Here is a 23,414-nt window from a genome sequence, read left to right on the forward strand (position 1 = left end):
AAAGAAAAAGTCATCCATTGCTTTCTTGACTAATGTAAACTAAAGTCAATTTTAATAGTAGCCAAGAAAGCAACTTTAGTAAGATTCAAACATTTTATATAAAAGTCACCTTTCTATAGAGATCCAAAATGCTATTGGTGGGTTATGCTGTGATAATAACAGTAGTTTTCATCCTCAAGCTAGACCTGGAGAGAATGAAAATTGAACTGAGAAGTTCTTCAGGAAAATACTCCATTTGCATGTACATAGGGGTCATGTTCTTTTCTTGTTTTAAATGAAGACTCTTTTTTTTAACTTTGCATACCTTCTAATTCAGAAGGTTTCTCTAATGTTTTAAAATTTAAAAAAAAATACATTTTCAGCATATTCATCAATAACTGTTTTGTTATCTTGTAATATATCCAATTTTCCCAATAAAAATCTACTCAACCCACCTCTTCAGGCTCAATCAGTTTAAATTCCATGCCTCGCCCAGTCCAGGCAATGAAATGAGAATTTGAAGGATCATCCAGAAGAGCCACCAAAAACTGCCAGAGCTGAAGGGATCCCCGCCGCTGGTATGTGGGTCCTTCCCGATACATTCCTGGCTCCTGTTTGATGTCTCCTACATGAAAAAATGTTGAAGTCTCTATTATTAGCAATATTATGACATTTCTCTAAAATTTACATTAAACCAATCATGAAAATGGTTAAACCACAACCACTTTATGGGTTTCTGTGAAATATCACATCACCATTTTAAATGTTTTAATCGTTTAAAACATTTAAACGATTTTATGTAAACCAAGAACCTGTACAAACTTACAAACAACTATATGTAACATGTAAGGGTCAAAATAAATGCAAACAGCTGTAGAGTAAATCCACGAATGTCATTTTCTTATTAAAATTTTATACAACTATCTCTTTGTTTTCACAATCATTTATCTAAAAACCATATCATCCAATCCCACTTCCTCTTGTTTTTATTGTTAATGACTTTATTCCCTGCTCTAAGAAACATAAAAGAGGAAGTAATCAATTCGAAGCTCTGGGCATTTTATTTGTACAAATTCTGCACTATAATTTGCAATGCCACATGAAAAAAATTGCAAATTTTATTGCAAATATTTCAAAGCAAATTTACTCTTTTATTTATTCATTTACTTATTTTCACCAATTTATTTATTTATATGAGAGAGAAAAAGAGCAGGGGGAGAGGCAGAGGGAAAGGGAGAGAAACCCACCCAGACTCATGCTGAGCCCGATGTGGGACTTGATCCCATGACCCTGAGATCACAACCTGAGCCAGAATCAAGAGTTGGACTCAACTGACAGAGCCACCCAGATGTCCCATCTCAAAGGAAATTTATTCTTAAACTCTGAGTTAAGTAATTTATACTTTATATAAATTAGTAAAATCTCATAATAATTCAGGGCGTATTGGATTATTATACCATCTTTTCCCCACACCTTCATACTGGCACTACCACTTCCTTAACTGGCAGGAATAAAAATTCATTTTTCTTTATCTCTTATTTGCATTTTAGTCACGTGAATTTAGCTTGCAAGTCTTTTTCTCAAGTGCAATCTAAAAACACATATACAGGAGTTTTCTGTAAATCTATATTTTTAATCAAGAAAGGCTGGTTTGTGTTACATTTTTTTGTTATTTATACATAGTATAAAAACCTATTAAGTAGATTATAGCAATAAGGGTGTTACTGTTGTAATTCTTCTGGTATAAATCTGGTTATCTTCTTTTTACCAAACAAACAAAACCTCAGTCATAACTCCTGATTATTTAAATCTACTTCCAGCCAACCATCCCCCAAAATATGTGGAATTGGTCATACTGGGGATAAAATGTCTAGGGCCCTACACACATATCATTGTTATGGCACGAATTTTTCTTCTCCACTCTAGAAACAATTCAGAGAGAATATAATCAAGCCAATCTATTCACAGTAAGTGTGAATTATAAAACAAACCAAATCAGAGGCTTTCTTAAGCCTTTCCTTTGGTTAACATACATATACCTCTTAAAATAATTACAGAAAGAATACTTTAAAAACCACAACCAAAATAAAATTATTCAGTCACTAGCTGCTAGAAATCATCATGTCATTTTGGTCTATGCTAGATAACACAGAAGTGTCTCTTCATATTGATGTCGATGACAGTTTTATTTATCTTAGTTTTTCCTTCTGAGACTTAACAAATTTCTACATGGGGGTAACTGAGCAATTATGCAGAGTGAGGGAAACTCTGTCAAATTTTATAATTTCTAGATTACTTCTGCCTGTAAATATGATGGACTCTACCAGCCTTGTCAATGAAAAAATAACACTTTGCTTCTCTTTTCCCTTGGTCTCTATTCCTCATAAAATAAAAAACTAATATTATCTTCCAAAAAACAAGTCTCTTAGTACGAAACTGAAGAATATTTCAAAGTCAAAGGGAATAAATAATCAAGACAGATTGCTTCCCTAAACATTAGTGTGACTTAGGTCTGTCAGATTATATCATAACCCTATTGGTAGTTACGAGCTGATTTTACTTCCTTATATGTTCACCCTGGTAATCAAGATGGCTTAAAATGTTAAGCTCATTGAAAATGAAAAACAAAACAAAACAAAAAACTGATGGAGGTCACTCCACAGAGAGAAGGCTTTATGCTTTGTCTTAAGAGAAAAGGCTGTATTTTAAGACTTGTGACGCTTGGGTGATCACGTCACAAACCACACTGGCGCTCCGAGCTTAAAACTAACATCTATTTGGAATAAGGCCAAAAAAGTGACTCCGCCTGGAGCTTAACCCTGTGACCTTGAATGAATTTAGCCATTTAAAGGAAGGCTCAGGTAACAGATATTCCCCAAATTATCATTCTTTCGGAGAAGGACCAGAGTAGCAAAAGCCTCAGGAACAGAAGAGTCTTCAAGAAACTAATGAAAGGTGGAGAAGCAATGTGAGCATGTACTTTGCTGTTTAAATAATGACAATTAGGGGCACCTCAGTGGCTCAGTGGGTTAAAGCCTCTGCCTTCAGCTCGGGTCAAGATCTCAGGGTCCTGGGATGGAGGCCCGCATCAGGCTCTCGGCTCAGCAGGGAGCCTGCTCCCCGCCCCCCCCCCCCGCTTGCCTCTCTGCCTACTTGTGATCTCTGTCTGTCAAATAAATAAATAAATAAATAAATAAGTACCTTTAAAAAAAAATAATGACAATTAAAAACTTCTGACGGCTACGAAGTCATTACAGCCATGATCCCCAAAGTTCGTGCAATCAGCTCATCAGAGGGTCCCTGCTCATTTCCTGCTAGACGATCAAAGCAGGAGATAGGGAGACCACTCTGAAGAACCACTACATCAATTAACTGTTCACTTTCCCCGAAGCTTCCTCATAGATGCTGACTTCTGCCACTTTAGTCAAGAGAAGAAAAAAAAAAATCTATCTAACTTGACACTCATTTTTAAAACCTGGGACCTTTTCACTGCAAAAGTGAGAAATATTAAAAAGCTAATGCTTTCCTAACTCCATCTTAAGCAATTACAAAGTAACTGCACATTAGTAATGAACATCTTCCCAGGGGAAAAAAGAAAAAGGAAAATCTCCAAAAGAAGGACTAACGATCACTAACTAAATGGGCAGCTATGTTGTTCCTGTGTTCCATAATGCATCTTTTCTCAAATAATAAAAGAGAGGCTGCATTAGTCATCCGTGTATCCACACTTGCATGCTTTCTGTTCTGCTTTGTTAATTACGGGATCAGCTTTCAATAAATCTCGAATAAGCTGCGTGTGCTCAGCAGGGCAATGGAAAGACACCTCATATTCTACACAAAGCTTAGCAAGAACGATACTCTCTGGTTCTGTCTTTAAAAATGAGATCTCGGGGCCCCTGGGTGGCTCAGCTGTTAAGCGTCTGCCTTCGGCTCAGGTCATAATGCCAAGGTCCTGGGATCGAGCCCCACATGGGGCTCCCTGCTCAGCGGGGAGCCTGCTTTTCCCTCTCCCCCTGCTTGTGTTCCTTCTCTCACTCTCTCTCTGCCAATAAATAAATAAAATCTTAAAAAAAATAAAATAAATAAAAATGAGATCTCTCACAGGACAAAAAAAAAGCTTCTGAATAGGGGAAGGAAGGGAGAATTTATAACAGGTAAAGTTCAGGAAGAGGTGAATGCATTATAAGTGATGTGCATAGAAATCTTCAAGTTGGGGGGTGCCTGGGTGGCTGAGTTATTAAGCGTCTGGCTTCCGCTCAGGTCATGATCCAGGGGTCCTGGGATGGAGCTCTGCATCAGGCTCCCTGCTCAGTGGGAAGCCTGCTTCTCCCTCTTCCACTCCCCCTGCTTGTGTTCCCTCTCTTGCTGTGTCTCTCTCTATCAAATAAATAAAAATCTTAAAAAAAAGAAAGAAAGAAAGAAAGAAACCTTCAAGCGGGAATGTCAACTGTTTTCAGAAGAGTCAAGGGTGATCTCTCCACTCCCTCCTAAAAAAAGATACCGAACCTGCAGCACAATGAGAAACCTACCATCAAATTTCTCTGGGACAACACAGGTGTCATCATAAAACTGCCTGGGGCCCTTCTCAAACATACAGCCTGTGGGAGAAAATAGGATACATTTATTCGTGATACAAATGAAGCTCACAAGCAACTTAAAATATAGCCATTAACACAAAAATTGGGGTAGAAAAGGACTCTGCCATTTTTCAGCTCTGTGACCTTAGGCACAATATGTAGCCTCTGTGTCTCTGTTTCCTCGCCTGTAAAATGGGAATAATAATAAATCACCTATCTTAAAGGGATTGTTGTGAGGATTAACTGATTTAATATACCCAAGTGGAGAACAGCATCTGGCACATAGTGATAGATGACATTAGATATGGGTATTATTACTACCCCAAGCACAGAGCAGGTAAATGCTGGCAAATATAGAAATTACAATGTATCATCTCCTTTTTCATTTTCTTCCAAGTTTTGTTATTCATGAGACAGGAGGAAAATCAAGATGAGTTACTTATATTTACCTTGCACAGTACCCTGATAAAACTGAAACACTTTCAGTTTACCTCTTACTTCCCTGGAGAAATATTTAGCTAGGCTAGCCTCATGTTTTCATCTTCAACAGCCAACACAGTTTTACATTTTCTTTTTAACTTTCCTTTTTATCCTGTAACAAAACTAAGTCCACAGGAAAAATGCAAAATAAATCAACAGTTTTTACACTCTTTTTCTCCCACATATATCCTTGACTATGACCTTCACTGAACTGCTTAAACACCAGTAAGAAAGTTCATATTCTTTAGTCACAGTTTTCTTTCCTAGATGTACTGTTCTCTACGGTGAGCACATAATATTCCCAATAGCAGTGACCATAATTACAGTGGATTTCTGCTAAATTTTTGGCCCCAAATATTCTGGATTTACCAGCTTTTATACTTTTCTTTAAATATCAGCATTTACTTCTATCAGTATCACTCATATGAAACAACCAGTATTAGACCTAACCTAAAAAGATGCACCTATCGGGGCGCCTGGGTGGCTCAGTGGGTTAAGCCTCTGCCTTCGGCTCGGGTCATGATCCCAGGGTTCTGGGATCGAGCCCCACATCGGGCTCTTTGTTCAGCAGGAGCCTGCTTTCCTTCCTCTCTCTCTGCCTGCCTCTCTGCCTACTTGTGATCTCTGTCTGTCAAGTTAAAAAAAAAAAAAAAAAAGATGCACCTATGTCATCCTACCGAAGACACAGAACACTTACGTAATGAGCCATGCACATATTTCCAGAAACACCTTAATAGGTAATTTATCTAGAGAAGATTCTTTTTATCCATTACTTTGCAGGTATCAAAGTCCATTAGACCAAAGCTTTCCCACCATGGTTACCGTGAACACATCCACAATAAAAACTCCTGTAGGCCTCTTAGATTGTGAAATCCCATTCTTAACAATTATTTGTCTAAAAATGAAAAATCCAGGATATATAAAGGCAAATATATTTAAATCTACTCTATTTTAAAACACAGACTTAGTTCTTAAAGCAAAACTAAAATTCCTCGAAGATTCATTTCAACAGAGAGTAGTGAGGTAGGCTAATCTATTAAAAGGATGTGGTTGTTGGCACACACACACACACACACACAAAAAAGAAATCCACTTTTCAGTTGTTTATACACACATGACTCATGTTAACAACCAAATTCAAGATAGCATGACCTGAAACATCTTCCTTTTACTTTAAAAAGATAAAGTTTTAAAACAGTGGTTTAGGGAACAACAGTGATTTTTCCCATAAAACATAATAATTAATCAAATTACTAGATCTTTGGTATGTATGATAATGTTGACCATATTTACAAGGAATATCAATAACAGAAAACTTAACTTCTGTTCTGCTGGGATGAGCCAGGAAGCCTTCTTGCCTCATATAAATGGAGTGGCAGCTAGGCACTTCTGAAAGAAGAAACAACATCAGTCAGAGAAGTTTGGAGCTGAAAAATGTGCTGTTACCAATAGACAAGAGTGCAGACAGGAAAATAAGAAAAACTGACATGAGTCTCCATGAGGGGAGCTTCCAACTATAGTTAACATTTCAGGCAGGACCCACACAGGAAATGGAAAAAAAACAAGGGGCATCTGGCTGGCTCAGTCAGTTAAGTGTTCGACTTTGATTTCAGCTGAGGTCATGATCTCAAGGTTGTAAGATCGAGCCCTGCGTTGGGTTCCAAGCTCAGCACGGAGTCTGCTTGACATTCTCCCCCTCGGCCCCTCTCCCAGCTATAGCACATTCTCTCATTTTCTAAAATAAATAAACAAATAAATCTTTAAAAAAAAAAAAAAGAAAGAAAGAAAAGAAAGGGAAAAATGAGAAGCATATCAGGGCAGACACAGATTCTCTCCAACGGGCTTGTAAATTCAAAGTTTTACCCATACTTACTGAAAGATGGCTCTCCTGTAACCCCACATGAATGTGAGAGTGACCTTGAAACAAATGGTGTCATGAGTAAAGCTATATTTGGGGGCAATTATGGGATAAGTTTGTACATCCTTGGTGTTCAAAGCAAAGATCAACAAAGATTCAGTCATGGTTTATTTCATGAACACTGGTAGAAATTATTACGAAAAGACAAAACTGCCACATCTCTTAAAATTACTCTAGACTTTTAAGGTTATTGCTATTTTTCACCCCCAGAAAAAAGTATGATTGCCTTTTTATTTTGTTAAACACACAGGTCATAATCAAAACAAATGGGACTATAAAACAGAAATGCAACAATTTCATAGCAAACACCGTGATGACGTTAGGAGTAAGTCCTTGCCTACCTGACCAAGTTAACTCATCACTGAGAAAATAAACCTGGTTAATGGTTAAACGTGAGTCACAGTGATGGCTGTGTATTTAACATGTATAGTACCTTAGATAAAGGGAAAAGGGCAGACACACAGATGAGGAGACAAAAGATTAAAATTTGAGTCCTTAACTTATTACTAATAAACCTAAATGACTTTAGGTGAGCCATTCTGTATCTAAGCTTATATAAAATAAAGTGTCGGATCAGATGTCATCTAAAGTTGATTATAGGCTCAAGTTCTTTGATTCTGAATAGAATGTCACTCACATGACCAGAGCCTGATTTCTGCTAAAGCCACTAAAACCACAGGAAGGACCTTCCACTAGCAGCAATCCCTCCCAATGCCCTGCGCATTTCGTAGGAGCTGTTTCTTTTTCTCTTTCTTTCAGAATGTTCCCCAAATATTATCTTTTAGGTCCCATGAACTTGGGCCCAACCCTGTACAGAATATACACAGACTCTATAGGAAGGTAAAATTCTATGTGACTGAATTAATTCTATCTTCTGTCTGTATACTCAAGTTTTTGAAACTTTAAACATATACAAAAATAAACTTATAAAAGAAAGGCAGGGCAGGGGTTCGTGGCGAGAAGGGAGGGAAAAATGAAACAGGGTGGGGTGGGGAGGGAGACACATCATAAGAGACTCTTAATCTCAGGAAACAAACTGAGGGCTGCTAGAGGGGAGCAGGGGGAAGGGTCAGGGCGTCTGGGGGATGGGCACTGGGGAGGGTATGTGCTATGGTGAGTGCTGTGAATTGGGTAAGACTGATGATTCACAGACCTGTACCCCTAAAATAAATAATATATTATATGTTAATTTAAAAAATACAGATGGCAAATGTCCTATCTAATATAAGCGTATGTCCTCCATTCTATCACTTGTAGCAAATACATGATTTCTGAACAAGTAACAAAGAACACTTAAACAAATTGGGAGCTAAAGACCCTCATGTCTTCTTAACTAACCATCCACAGACTTTCACGTTGTAACAGATAATTAGCAGTATTTATTTGGCCGAAAGGCCATTCTTCCTTGGTCTGGAATGTTCCATGTTTAAAGTGTAACTGATTTTTAAAAAATTTGCCCGATATTAATGTCAACCAAAATATGAGATAATTTTTCAAAGAAAAAAAGTTTACATGGTTTTAAGTCAAAAATAGCTTAATGGCGCTTCATAATAGCTCTAACACTTAAAAGTATGTAAAAATCAATAGCTTATGAGTTGAAAACAATATAAAACTCATTATCAAACATTTTAGAACACCATGCCTTCTTTATATTACATATGATCTGGTATATAATTCTGACCCTACAAAAGACAGAGTTTATCTTGTTTCCTGGTATCAGGAAGCTTAAAATGGGGTTGCAGGGCAGTTGAACTTCTGGGTTACCAAAGACCTAGCAATCCATTTTATCCATACTTTTTAACCAGTGGTACTTCAAATTCATTTTTAATGTTATGTTGATTTATTGCCAGGCATAGGACCCTGCAAGCAGCTGGGCCTAGTAGGGACAGTGTTAATGACTCTGCCATCAGCTTAGCAGCTGTTTAGAGGTAAGAATTTCGTTGTACCAATGTTGACACCCTGCCACAAAATACTTTTACTGACTGCTGCCCAGCTGGAATATGGCTCTAAAAACAGCTGGCTGGCTCTGGAGGCGGCTAGAGGAAAACATAGAGATTAAACTCTATTATATATAAGTGTGACTAAATGTAGTCTTTCCTCCCCAGAGGAGGAGAAAAAGAGGAGAAGAGGAAATTCAAGCATTTATAAGAAACCCACCAGGCAAAGTTGAAGGAACATCTTACAGCAGTACTCTAACATAATAGAAAATAAGCATGATCCTGGACATATGACATCAAAGATTGAATTTGATGACCATTTCACTAATTCCCATGTATCTACTGACCCTGATGATTTGTTATTGCTTGTGCTAATTCTGTAATATTTTTCATAAGTTCTATTTTTCAATATGGCATTTAAAGTATAATGATTTAAAATTCCTAATAAAATAATGATTTATAATGGGCTAAAGCCAGAACCTCCATTACAGTTCCAGAAACCAAACCTGTGATCTAACTTCTAAGCAAAGCCATGAATGGCAATTTAGGAAAAAAATACATATAATCGTGTTTTTACCATTCTTAATACTATTTACGATACTCCAGAGTAAATAAAATTAACATCTAGCTCTTGAAATTGAGACACTTAGCTAGCATTGTTTAAATCCAGTCTATCCTTAAAATTGGTATCCTTTATATAGTCCAGAGGAGCCTGAAAAAATATAGCTAAGGGGAGTTTATTCCCCTAAAGTAACTAAAGTCATGTTATCCTAAAGTGGTATCAGTTAATTTATGACTATCAGAGTGGGTCAGACTCTAATCAAATTGTAGAAACATTTCCAAAGTGATTATTCAATCAAATGACTAACATGGTTAATTAGGAGCCATAAACATTGCTCTGAAGTTCATCAAAGTAATGACTTACCCAGAAAAATTACTGCTAATTAAATTGCCTGCTGCTTTCATTTCTACCTTATCTAATAAAAAATCCAACCAATGAAGTTTGGCAGTACATTTTAACTTTTGCTAAATGCTCAACTAAGAACCAAACTAGCTAAGCGGTGACTTCAAAGGCAAATGTTCTGTGGCAGGAAGGGAGGCTTTGCACACACATGCATTCACGTTATTTCATGGAATAAAGCTCACAAAATTCAGCAACAATAACAAACTGCACTTTAACCTTTGCACAAATGTTACTCTGACAGCGTGTTTATACTGTTCTATTATGTGTCCGTAGCTCACAATGTGAGGGTCATGAGCACAGCATTACGATTACAAACGGGCTCCTCGCCTTCTAACAGACCTGGTTTTGAACATCGGTTCTGGTATTTCATGGGAGTATGAAATTTTTGATAGTTCTATAATATCTTCAACTCTCAACTTCCACATCTGTAAAATGGGAATAATATGTGATATCCTTCAAAGGGTTGGGGAGAGGGACCGTAAGGACAACATTTCACTTAATGCCAACAGTGAGGATTCAATATCTGGTACTTATCGTTAATAACAGAAACTTTTTTTTTAAAGATTTTTATTTATTTATTCGACAGACAGAGAGCTCAAGTAGGCAGAGAGAGGCAGGCAGAGAGAGAGAAGGAGCAGGCTCCCCACTGAGCAGAGAGCCCAATGCTGGGCTCGATCCCAGGACCCTGAGATCATGACCTAAGCCGAAGGCAGAGGCTTTAACCCACTGAGCCACCCAGGTGCATTGCCGAATAACAGAAACCATTTTTAAGTGTCCCTCATGAGTGTTTAAAATAAGTAAACCACAGGTACTTAAAACTAAACATAGTTATGTCTTTATTTTTATATCTTTTAAGATTTTATTTATTTATTTGACAGAAGGAGAAATCACAAGTAGGCAGAGGAGCAGGCAGAGAGAGAGAGTGAAGCAGGTTCCCCGCTAAGCAGAGAGCCCGATACGGGGCTGGATCCCAGGATCCTGAGATCCTGACCTGAGCCGGAGGCAGAGGCTTAACCCACTGAGCCACCCAGGTGCCCCTATTTTTATATCTTAATCTGATGTTCTTAAACCACTTACTGAAAAGGCTGAACCTGTGGTATTTAAAACATATCGATTTAAAATTATAAATTCACAATTTATCAGGTTTAAGGGAGAATCTCCATTACATTTTCAAAATATTTGGAGGTACTTCTCATGAGCTTCTATTTACAATGTTATGCCCCGATATTTGCTGCTAAATGGCTTTGGTTTAAAAAGTTTTAAATTCAGGGGCGCCTCAGTGGCTCACTAGGTTAAGTGTCTGACTTTGGCTCAGGTCATGACCCCGGGTCCTGGAATGGAACTCGGCGTGTAACCCCATGTGGAGACCCACCTCAAGCCCCCACTGAGTCCTGTGCTCAGTGGGGAGCCTGTCTGTTCCCATCTCTCTGCCACTCATGTTCCCCCTGGCTCTCTCAAATAAAAAAAATAAAACGTCTTAAATCCAATCCATAATTTGAATTATGTAAATTTAAGACAAAGGATTTTGTACTATTTTGAAACTTATGGATCAAAAAGCACTACAATGTGACCCTTAGCATGGGCCCAGTCAGCTTGCAGAAACTAAACTGCCCGTAATTTGTCACACATGAACTAGGGGGATGATTAGCTGATCTAATAGGCTACAAAAATTCAAAGCAGCAAAGCACTGTTGTCATTTTAATGCGCTAGTTAAGGTAGGGGCAGTTAAGAAGAACAGTAAACTAACACCCCGAATTATCTGACTTGATTAGTCTTCACTTTAGTAACACTTTGAAAACTGCCTTTAACTTAAGATATTCAGGTATGAAACTAAAAAGTTAATTCTTCTGTCTCTTGCATCCTAACGCCATATGGGGAAATACAGCACTGATTTGGGGAGCTTTATGAAAGCTTTGACCACAAAGGGGGGTTTTGATCTTGCACACTTGATCGAGCTACACCCTGTTCCGAGGGGCAGGTATGCGTACTGCTGCCCAGTGGCGCAGAAAGAACGGTCCCCCCCTTCAGGGCACGGTTTGCCAAAAGCTCCTACGAGCTGGACTAGGTCATATCAGAGACAAAATATTTGCCACGACCCTATGTCACATCTCTACACTTTGCTGAAATTGTTCATTATCAAATAGTGTGCGAGCCTGGAAATACTTGATTTTGCAAACTTTGAGCAAGGAGATAGATATCACATAGCTAATCAAGAAAATTATATTTTATAAAGTTTCCTGAAAAGGATGCTAAGGGGAAGGAATTTTTTTTACGCCCATGTTATCTCTCTATGATAGAACAAATCTAAAAGTAATTAACTCTAAAAATAAGGCCCAGAGTATGTCTAATTCACTTGAGAAAGAAGACAAGTGGGATGGCACAAAAATGAAGTTTTTAAAGACCTGTTTGTCATCAGTTACAAAAGCTCTACATGGATGTAATAACATCTTAGTCACTGAGCCTCCTATAAAAAAAAGAAAAAAGTTGGAGTTGGCTGAAATCTTGAGATGGATGAATTTAGTATGACCTCATTCACTCTTCGATGGGATCTTTTTCATTAGGATTTTTGGTAAACTGCGAATATAAATAATCTAAAATCTACAGAGATATTCTCTTCCACTATAGCTCAGAGATACAGCATCTATTGTTGATAGACTCTGAGGACAGAAAGAGTACCATGTCAGTCTTTATAGTGTAGTGTTTACAAAATAGCAAAAAAATTAAAAAAAAAGTAGTACTTTTATCTACATTCAGGTTACTTTTAAAAACATAAAGGCTATGTAACATGAAGTAACAGCATAGAATAGTATTGCTCTAAGACCACAAACTTCTCTTGTAAGCATGTGGGTTTTGGGGGAAAGAGTATCCTACACAAATAATGACCAGATTCAGGTTTAACTTATATGATCTAGCAGGCTGACAATTTTATAAGTTTTACAAGCCAGTGAGGTTATACTAAGTTAGAGTCAAAAATAAAATTGAGGTGAGACAAACTATAAGGACAACTGTAACTTTGACTGTTTACTAGATATTACTGTAACAGTTTACCAAAGCTTAAAAGAAAATATAAGAAAAGATGCCATTAGCTGCTAGCATGGGGTCACAAGGGAATTCTGAAGAGGGGGATGTTTTGATGCTGAGTTTCCATACTGAATCGTTCCCCTTCTGGAATCTACATGATGTGAACCAAACACATCATGAATTGCTGTGTCCTCTACCTGTCATCTCCTCTTGTATCACAGCAATATTCATATATTTATTCCACTCGCTTTGAACATAAATAATACTAGTATGGAGTTCTGTGTGATGGCTTCACTCCATCTTCAGCCTAACAGTACAGTATCTTGTTGGTCTTACGCAATAGGACACTCTTCACTGAAGAATCTCTCTCACTTTGTCTTATCCTCTAGCCTCCCATACACAGTACTTGTAAACATTAGAAATCATAATGGCACCTTATTCAAGGACTAGCAGTCTTTCAGGAAATCTCCAGTAGGAGTCAAGATAAAAATCAAACAGACAGAAATCCCTTAGTCTTGCCTGGACCCCTACTACTATAGACATGAGTAATTTTACAAACATAATCATATCTAAGCCTTACAAAAACAGAAAGGTAAAGGAATTACATGCCCTTTTTTATAAATGAGGAGAAGAAGGATAAAAGGTACAACAAAACATGCTTGATCAGACAAAGAGAATAAAGAGTCACCGGGCCCAGAATTCAGTGTGATGTTCCCAGTGTCATACAAAGTGGGTGGTTTTGTTTTTTATTGCTAAGAATAACAAAAACAGACGCGTGAAGCAGTGCACAGTGAAGGCCCACACACTGAAACAAAGCGTCCCCAGGATGGAATATTCCAAGATTCTTCTTGAAATTTAAGAAAGTGGTCAATAAATGACAATGACACAAACGTCATTCTCTCGGTTTTGTTTTGGTGGCTTTTCACATTTATCTCCAAATATCACTCCTTGTAAATGTTTCCAGATAGTATTCGAAGCAATTAACTGAAAAAATTCTCTTACATACACATGGAAAAAACTATAATCTTCTATTTAATGTGATAAAAATTCCTTGAAAGGGTTTCAATTAAGTTATTCATGTGATAGGTAAAAATATTTTATGGAAATAAAAAATCTTCCTTTTCCTCTAAACTATTAGTTAACTCACTGAAATGTACAAATCCTATAAGTAAAAAGAAATTCTGTAACCACATTCTATACTTAAAAATCTACATTCAAATACTTTCTAAAAAATAAATAATATTTACCTTACCTCTCTCTTTCACATTCACGAAACACACATACGTGCACATGTGCGCGCACACACACACACACACATAGATCCAAATATGCATTCTTAAAACATTTAATTTCCAATCATAGTTGCCCATATAATAAGACAGCTGTATGTTTGTCCACTTGCAATAAGCTGGTCTGGGCCAAAGCATCCTGGTGATTTTCTGTAAAAAGAAACTAAAAACCCCACACTATAAACGTCCGCCCCCCTCCCCTTTTTAATTCCCTTTTTTGATTCTAGTACAAGTTACAAGCAGATTATCCCTCCCTTCCCCCTTTCCTGCCTGTAAAATCCAAGTTAGACAAACACTGTGTGGCTGAAATGACATATTTGAATGGAATTCAGACCCACCAGTTCCTGTTTATGTTTCTGATTTGAGAATGTTGTCTTCTCATTCACTATACATTAGGAACACTGCAAAGCCATAAATAGTGTTGGGTTACATGCAGGCAGAACCAATGAGCATTAATCATTACTTCCAGCCAACTGGCAAAAGCAGCAGCTGATGGAACACGACACCCTTCAGCTCTGTATAAATGGACATTCCAGAGAGTGAGAGTGTGTGTATGTGTGTGTGCGCCTGTGTGTTTCCTTTCAGTCTCCATTTTATGAATGAAACTCCAGGCTCTATAGAGTCCATTCATGGAAGACAAATGCTTCCAGGGCTCTGCCCCCAGGGATCAATCAGTCATGGGTAAAACTGATATGATTGGTTTAAGACAGCCTTCAGCCTTCCATTACGGACTTAAAATGCAGTCCCTGTCCATTTGACCTGTGTTAATGCATAAAGAGTAAATCCAGACCATAGTCTCAATTCTCAAATCAAATCACTAGCCAGTGCCACTTACTGTAACTGCAGATTGAGAGCATATTTAAGTATTTCTTAGAAAAAGTGGTAGAGTACACCAGAGTACTGTTTTGGGAGATTTGCTATTTTAACTCAGAAAAATGAGGAGAACCCCTAGGAGGCACGGGGGGCAATAAAAAGCAAAGTCAGGTTGAGAAGCCAATCCCAGATCTCTACTGGAATAACAAAATCAATTAGAAGACATCACCGTCACTTTTCACAAGTGAAGCATCTAAAAATCGGAAATTAAGTGATCCACTAGTCCACAAAGCACTGGCTGAGGAAATGAAAATCATCTTTGGATGTTAGAGAAACAGCCAGAATGTTGGCATTTTCCAAAGGATCAATAGCTCATTCCTTTAAATTCCCAAGTGATTCTCCAGTTGAATTTCTTGAAGCAATAGTTTTAAAGTTAGGATGGAAAAAAAAAAAAAAAAAATATATATATATATATATGAGCCGCCATGTTTCAGGAGAAAATGTAGCCATAAGCAAATGATGCTTACTAATGGAACAAGGCCAAGGCTTGGCCTTTGGGAGTGTTGACTATCAGGTACAAAAAGCCAAAGTTCATGAAACCATAATCATCGCTGCACTGGAAATTACTAAAGATGGTAATGCTTAAAAATACCTAGAGTTTTTCAAAGGAAAAAAGCTATTTATGAACAATTATGGGGATAATTTGTGAAGAGTCTGTCATATACCAAACAGTGTTAAACACATAATAGGTTTTATCAGCCATCTGCAACTCGGTCCTTGACTCTAGAGGGAAGAAACCACTTCTCTCTTCCAGGGACGTAAAGCCACACAGGGAAAAGAGTTACAGTCACAATCTCTGTATACATCTCCAAACAATTTCTCACAAAATCTTTACCATGCCTGTTGAAGAAGGGACGAGGAGAAATGTAAAAGATGCCAAGTCTTTGGCTTTAAACCTGTGAAGGACTGTCTACTGTGGCATCGTGACAATTTAATATGTATCTTCTAATTTCTAATAACTAATTAATAAATGAGCAGAGAATACATAAAGTCACCGACATATTTTAGAATTCAAAATTGAAATGCCCGACATAGCCAATAATAAAGAATTCTATAATCTCCCAGCCAGAGAAAATATGGAACAGAGGCAAGCCTACTGAAGGGAGAACATGCATTGAATTATTAATTCCTAAGTAACGGTCTTTATTCAAGGCTTTAACATTTTCTTCTTCTCTTTGAGGTGGTTCTATAGATATGTAAATAAAAGATGAAATTAAGCTGAATATTTTCAAATGTAATATTTCATATTTGAGATTTTAAAATTATAATTATTGGCCATAGGACTTTCCACTTTGGAGATGAAGAAGCCTGCTAGTTTATGGAAAGCCTGGGTGTTTTGTTTTGTTTTTAAAGATTTTATTTATTTATTTGACAGAGACATCACAAGTAGGTAGAGAGGCAGGCAGAGAGAGGCGGGGAAACAGGCTCCCTGCCAAGCAGAGAGCCCAATGTGGGGCCCGATCCCAGGACCCCGAGATCATGACCCGAGGTGAAAGCAGAGGCTTAACCCACTGAGCCACCCAGGTGCCTCAAACCTGGGTGTTTGAAATAAGTATCAGGAGGAGTGCCTGGGTGGCTCAGTCATTAGGCATGTGCCTTCAGCTCAGGTCATGATCCCAGGGTCTTGAGATCAAGTCCCCCATTAGGCTCTCTGCCACTCCCCTGCTTGTGTTCCCTCTCTCACTGCCTCTCTCTCTGTTAAATAAATAAATAAAATCTTTTAAAAAAATAAATAAGTATCAAGAGCTCTTACTCCCTCTGTTCCATCTGACTTCCATTAGCATTTTTCAACAGTTTGCTTTTGTAATCACTGCATTCCTTGTTTCTTGAACAATATGTTTGGTTGTTTACTTATGTGTAACTCAATTGTTCAGAAAAGATGTGAGAAAATTTACTAGAAAATATACACGAGGTCAATTTCTCTAAAATATGTATCTCTTCTTATAAATAAATAATAAAAATCATTTTAAAAATAGTAAACGCTGATGACAACATTTCTGAGATACTACTCTGGTAGTAGTAGTAACATTCACTGTCGTAATAGTTTCTAGATAAACTACTAGGTAATTGTGGTCTTCTGAATTTTGTTCCCTTGTGTTCACTTTTTTGAAATTCTGTGTAAGTGCAATCAATCGATAGAGGTCCTGAAGAATCTTTTCCAAACTCACAAAGCACTATTTATTTATATTTCTATGTAGCTGCAGAAAATAATTATGTTCATCTTGCTCTGTTCTCCACTGATTCCAACCTGTAACGTCCGCTTTAAAACCTTACTATAAATTTTGCAAGGCGAATCCTGAGCAAGGTTTACTAGAAACAGCATTAAAAATTACTCGACTACTTTTCCTATGATTTGACTAAGATGAGTAGCCACCAACACAGCAAAAACACAGAACAACAATGACAATGGAAAAATTTTCCTCCCTTGCCATTTTAGAAACCCAAGAGTATTTATATTTAACTCTCTTGTTTAAAGGGCCAGCTTGGGCCTCTAGGAGTACCAGATAAATTTATCAGCTCTGACAGCTGAAACTAGAACATAGTCTTAGTTTTCACGTACTTAACATGAAGTAAATAAGTCTTCAGTATTTATTTCATTACTTCTCTGCCTATGTATGATTTTTCTACATGCTAAAAAACAGAAAATCTTTCTATCAAGGTATAAAGGTTTGTCTCTTGGCTTTTATCGAAGTCCTAAGGTGACAAGAAGGACATGGGGAAACTTGGGAAGGTTGCTTGGGTGAAGAATGGATTTAAAAATGGAGGATGGAAAAGTCCTACCATCTTCTCCCAAATGTAAGCTTCCTCATATCTGTTTTATATAATGCAGTTCCTCATAAGCTTTCTGGTGAAAAATGGATTCAGCTGATAAAAGATTGAAAATGACTGCTCTACTCATTTTCTAATTTTTTTTTTTAGAAAATTCTTCTAATTTTATTTCAGAAAAATTTTTTAATCCTTTTATTATTCTTTTTTAACAAACGGCCCCAGGGAGAGGGGACCAGGGGAGGGGGGTGGAGGGGAAGTGAGGGCCCTAGCCCACAACCCCTCCCCACCCACCCCTTTCCCCCTTATAGATTTATAATCTATATACAAGCCCCGGGGGGGTAGGGGGCAAGGGGAACTCCCTCAGCGGGGTGGGGGCAACCCAGGCTCCTTGTCTCCTCAAGACCCAGGCTCCTCTGCCCGTCGGGAAGGGCCCTCTGGAGAAGGCAGCCCCACCCGCTCCCAGGGCTTCGGCATCCAGCGTAGAGCATCTGGTGGGGAGTCCTGCTGGTAGAGGTTGATGCGCTGGGTGCGGAAGACTCCGCTGTAGGTAGAAGGTGGGGCCTTGATCCGGGAATTCAGGCCAGAGAAATACCTTCCAGCTGGGGGAGTACGAGAGGACTCCCTTACTAGACTTAATCTAGTAAGTCTTAGTCTTACAAACTAAGACTATGTTCTAGTTTCAGCTGCTCTAGTTAAATTCTAAGCCTTTGAGAGCTATCAAAAAAATTTTTTTAAGATTTTATTTTTAAGTAATCTCTATACCAGACATGGGGCTGGACCCGGAGATCAAGAAGAGCTACATGTTCTACTGACTGAGCCCGGCAGGCACCCTGAGCTACCAAACATTTTAACAAAGAATAGGTGAGACCCAATAAGAAGGCTCAGATAAATTCAAATTTCATATACAATCCAAGCATTTTAGAGCTTGATGAGAGCTGTTAATTAGCTACCTTTCCCTTCTAATTATTACTAAGCCTTTTTCAGAAGACCTATTAGGGTAAGTCACTTTCTTGACAACCTCAACTATTGACCATGTTTATGTTTTTTTTTTTTTTTTTTAAGGAAACAATGCATTTCAATCCTAAATGTCACTGGAGATCCCATATTTTCCTGTCTTAACTGTCTTAACTGTCTCATAACTGGAATAAAATTTGAGAATCATCTAACGTAAAGGAAAAGCACACCTCAGGTCTCAGGGCAGACCTTTTTTTTATTGCTCGCAGGGAGAATTTGGACAAAGCACAGGAAAACTTAGTCCAAAATAGAGTATAGGATCAATAATATAGTAAGAAATGGTGGATTAAAGTACTTAGGACAACTTTGTAGAAAGACAGTGGTGAGCAGTATACTAAACCAAGAAAATCTGGGTTCCAGTTTTGACTATTTCACTAAATATCTGTATACCTGGAGATAAGTTAATAGGAATGAGCCTCAGGCATTTTTTAAAATTTTTATTTATTTTTTTAATTTCTTTTCAGTGTTCCAGAATTCATTGTTTATTAGAGGAAACAGGTTCCCTACTGAGCAGAGTGCCTGATGCAGGGCTCGATCCCAGGACCCCGAGATCATGACCTGAGCTGAAGGCAGAGGCTTTAACCCAATGAGCCACCCAGGTACCCCAAGCCTCAGGCATTTTATCTGTACAATGGCAGTGCAGGGAAGGAATGTGAACTAGATGATCTCTAAGAGCATTCAGTTTTAAAAATTTCTAATCCTGTGAAACAACGCTTTGTGTCAATTTCCCAATTTAAAATCAGCGTTCACAACCTTGGCCACCACATACATGTCACACACCTCCAAACTGAAGGAAGGCCTTATCAGTACCAACAGAGTAGCCCTACAAAACACCAAGAATAAACACAGAAGCCTTTCTTCAGGAGATCCATGATGTCAGCTTTCTCCACCACCCTCTCCCTCTACTTCCTCCTCTCCTGAAGCTCAAGGCTTGTCTGCCATTTTCTGATTTAAGCAACTTTCTTCCTGTCCTTGAAAAGCTCTGCTTTCCCTCCCTCTCTCTCCCCAGTTCTTAAACTGCTCCATCCCCTGGCTGGGAGGCATCTTTTAAACTAAGTCAAGTGACAGAATAGACCCCGAGGACTAAAAATATCTTATTCAAGTACTACTCAGCCCAGCCACTCTTAGGTTGAGATTTTCAGTGTATCTCCAAATGCAGAGGAACAAAGCACTAACTGTGGATTACAAACACCATGCAGGGAGGAACAGGAGATCCAGTAAGTACCATATTAATTCTGCTCCCTCCTCTAAAGCATTCTTGGGTACAAACTAATAGCAAGTCAGTTAGGTTTGCAACATGTGGGACTATAATATCATCCTTTTCTTAGCACTCTTTTCACTTAAAGGACTGATGTGCTTAATCTGGACACTTCTAATACACCAAATAGGTTGATATTTTAAAATATAATACTTATTCTGGCTTATTAGAAAAGTAGTACCTAAGCATTATTAAAATGCAAAGCCCTTTACAGACAAAATAGAAACTTCCTAGGATTTCATCACCCTATAGAGCCACAGGATTGCTGCATTGGGTCTTATTTTACACGAGTCATATATTACAGTATGTATGTATGCACATTACAGTACAGTATGTATTTACAGTCATACATACAGTTAAAAACTTTTTTACTCAGGTTTCATTTCATTAAATTTTTTAAAAGGTTTATTTTTAAGTAATCTCTATATCCAACATGGGGCTCAAACTCACAACCCTGAGATCAACAGTCACAAGTTTTACTGACTAAGCCAGTCAGGTGCCCCTCATTAATTTTTTTTTAAACGTGACCTCAAATGCCGACATAATATTTCTCTAATGGATAGCTATAACTTATTCTTCTTTTCAGTTACTATATTGGTAACATTTCTCTCTCCCTCAAATATTCAGTGTGCCTTCCATTCCTTAACATAATTTCCAGGGTGATATGACCTGGTCACAGGGTGCGGACAACATATGCTGATATTTTCTTAAGCCAAACTTGAGTTTCATGTTTTCATGTTCCCACCACAACCCTAAAAATACTACCATGTAAACCATCCCCCTCAAGAAAAAAAAAAAAAAAGAGGAATAAGAAGAAAGAAAGACACAAAAGACCAACCAATCAATGAACACAAAAATATGTTGCTCTGAATATATAAAATATTCGCCTCCTTGGGCACTGCAAATCTGCAAAACCTCATGTACATACATGAAAATGGGAAAGTAACTATAATTCTATGCAAGCAGGGCTCTGCATAAGGAAATTCCATGCAAGCCATCAATGCATGTTCAATTAATATAGTCACTTGGCCATTTGATCAAGGAAGAGAAAATCCCATTGGATTCAGGAGCTGGCACCCAACTAAAAGAAACCTGTGTGCTGCTTTGTGCAGTACTCTTAGTCTAGAGAAGATGAGAAAGAAAACAATAAAAAGATGTGATCATCTAGAACTTAATATCCTAATATAATCGTCACCACACTGTACTGGGTCACCAACTTGGCCCTAAATACCATTTTTTTAATCTTCTCAGTGTCCTCTGACCCAGGTTTTCTTCTCTTTTCCTGAATAAAAATTTCTACTCTATTAACATAATATTTTGCATTTTTTTTAGCTTAAATACTCGGCAGTTGAAATTGCATTCCTGTAATTATAATTATAACTAATAGACCTTCCATTTCCCATGTCATAATTAATGTCAGGCTTTATTAGAGCATAATCATGCTGCCTTTTCACTTACAAAGCTTCTTTTATTTTCACAACATTTATGTTATATTGAATTAAGCAATAAAGAGTTCTAGAGACCTTCTGAAAGGAAAACCTTTGGATCACAGATGCTAGGTAAACTATGAAACGTTTTTGCATTGTTTTTAAATCAAAAAACTAGTTTCTAATGTACCATTTGCTCAACATCAGTAAGTGAACCAAGAAATCAATGATCCAGCGATAAATACATTAGGTTCCCTAAAAAGATTATTTAATGTGCTCTCGGCAAGGATGAAAGAACTAATGACCACAAAACAAAATTTATCTGCAGCTCATACTTGTTGACAGCGATCTATGAATGTATGACATATGCAGACTCATCAACTCAAAGGCAGCAACTTTGTGGCCAGGGAAATACATTTTGATACATGCATATTAATTTTTCACAGGCCCTGGTAACACACTGTTACTGAAGGTTTTTTAGACCACAACCAAAAGACACAAATTTACGATTTAACTATTCAAACAAGCCAGAACTATATCCTATTGGCAATACTGAAATTAGAATTCAAAGGTGCCATACAACTTCTTTAACAATCTGCAATAGAATTTAGAGGGAAGAACGGAATATAAATTAAGTTTCTCAAATGTTAAACAACTATTCTACACGCCATTTGCAAAGTATTATGGTACACTTAACAGAAGACATGCCCTAGTTCCCTTTAAAATAGGATACTGGACAGAACGATTATGTCCCCCACAATTCACCGTAGATGTCCTAATGCCCAGTGTGATCGTATTTGGAGATGGGGTCTCTAAGAAGTAATAAGGGTTGGATTAGATCATGAGGGGAGCTCTCATGAGATAATCAGTGCCCTTATCAGAAGAGGAAGAAGGATCAGAACACGCTTACTCTCTCTCTGTCACATAAGGACACAGTGAGAAGGTGGCCATCTGCAAACCAGGAAGAGGGTCCTTCCCAGGAATTAAATCTGCCAGCACCCTGACCTTGGGACTTGTCAGCATGCAGAACCGTGAGAAATAAATGTGTGTTGTTGAAACTTCCCGGTCATTGGTTGAGGCTTCCCAGTCATTAGAGCAGCCTGAGCTAAGCCATGGACTATGTTTTTCGCCTACATCTGTGCTTTGGAGGGTTGGACACTGACAGACTCTGAAGTTCATACCACGTACGGTCCACCAATAATGTATCTTCTCAAGAAGAGTCACACACTCTCCACACCATGTTATATATAATTTTACACGTAACATAAATATGAGGAAAAGAGATTTATATGGAGCTAACCACAGAATCAAGAAAATGGTTTCAATGTCAATCTTGCTAGATGATACACATAAAAACATTTCTAGAACACATAGATACTCTCTAAATGCTGTACTCTATATGTCCTTTTGAACAAATAATTTGGGCTATTATATATGTATTTTCTATGTAAAGTTTCTTGAAGTCATGGTGACTTCAAAAAACTGTGCAGCAAATAAAATATGGTTTGGGGGGGAAGATTTGAAATTTCAGAGAAAAATGAATCCCATCTATAGTAAAATCCATTATATAACAGGGTTCTTAATGATGGATGGAAACTATGAAAAATATACAAAATTCTAAACTGAAACCACTATGGTACATTTCAGGTACATTTAGTCTCCAAATTACAGAGCATGAGGGGCAAGCATTCAAATAAAGGCCCTCATATGCCATATGTTTAAATTTTTAAAATTGTAAACCAACCAACAAACAGATAAATAAATATGTTTCATCCTCCCGTGCCTTGGAAATATACCATTCACAAGAACTGGAAGGCCACATAGACTTTAGAATTTGAGGAAATCTATCAGATTAGCCCTGGAATAGGATGGCAGGGGATCAGCTTCTATTCTAGTCTTTGAGACCCC

The 23,414-nt window shown here is 37.7% G+C and overlaps 1 protein-coding gene across 8 annotated transcripts in view; it reads right to left on the bottom strand.

Annotated features, from left to right (window-relative positions):
- ETV1 (ETS variant transcription factor 1) overlaps positions 1-23,414 on the bottom strand; it is a 243,576-nt gene that overhangs the window by 12,494 nt on the left and 207,668 nt on the right. For all 8 annotated transcript variants that reach the window (XM_059171254.1, XM_059171257.1, XM_059171256.1 and 5 more), the window contains 3 exons: positions 6,357-6,425; positions 4,509-4,577; positions 435-604 (listed from right to left, as the gene is read on the bottom strand). In XM_059171254.1, the coding sequence (XP_059027237.1) occupies positions 435-604; positions 4,509-4,577; positions 6,357-6,425 (308 nt within the window). The remainder of the gene's footprint in view (positions 1-434; positions 605-4,508; positions 4,578-6,356; positions 6,426-23,414) is intronic.

Source organism: Mustela lutreola, chromosome 4, assembly GCF_030435805.1.
Source record: "Mustela lutreola isolate mMusLut2 chromosome 4, mMusLut2.pri, whole genome shotgun sequence".
Classification (NCBI taxonomy): Eukaryota; Metazoa; Chordata; class Mammalia; order Carnivora; family Mustelidae; genus Mustela; species Mustela lutreola.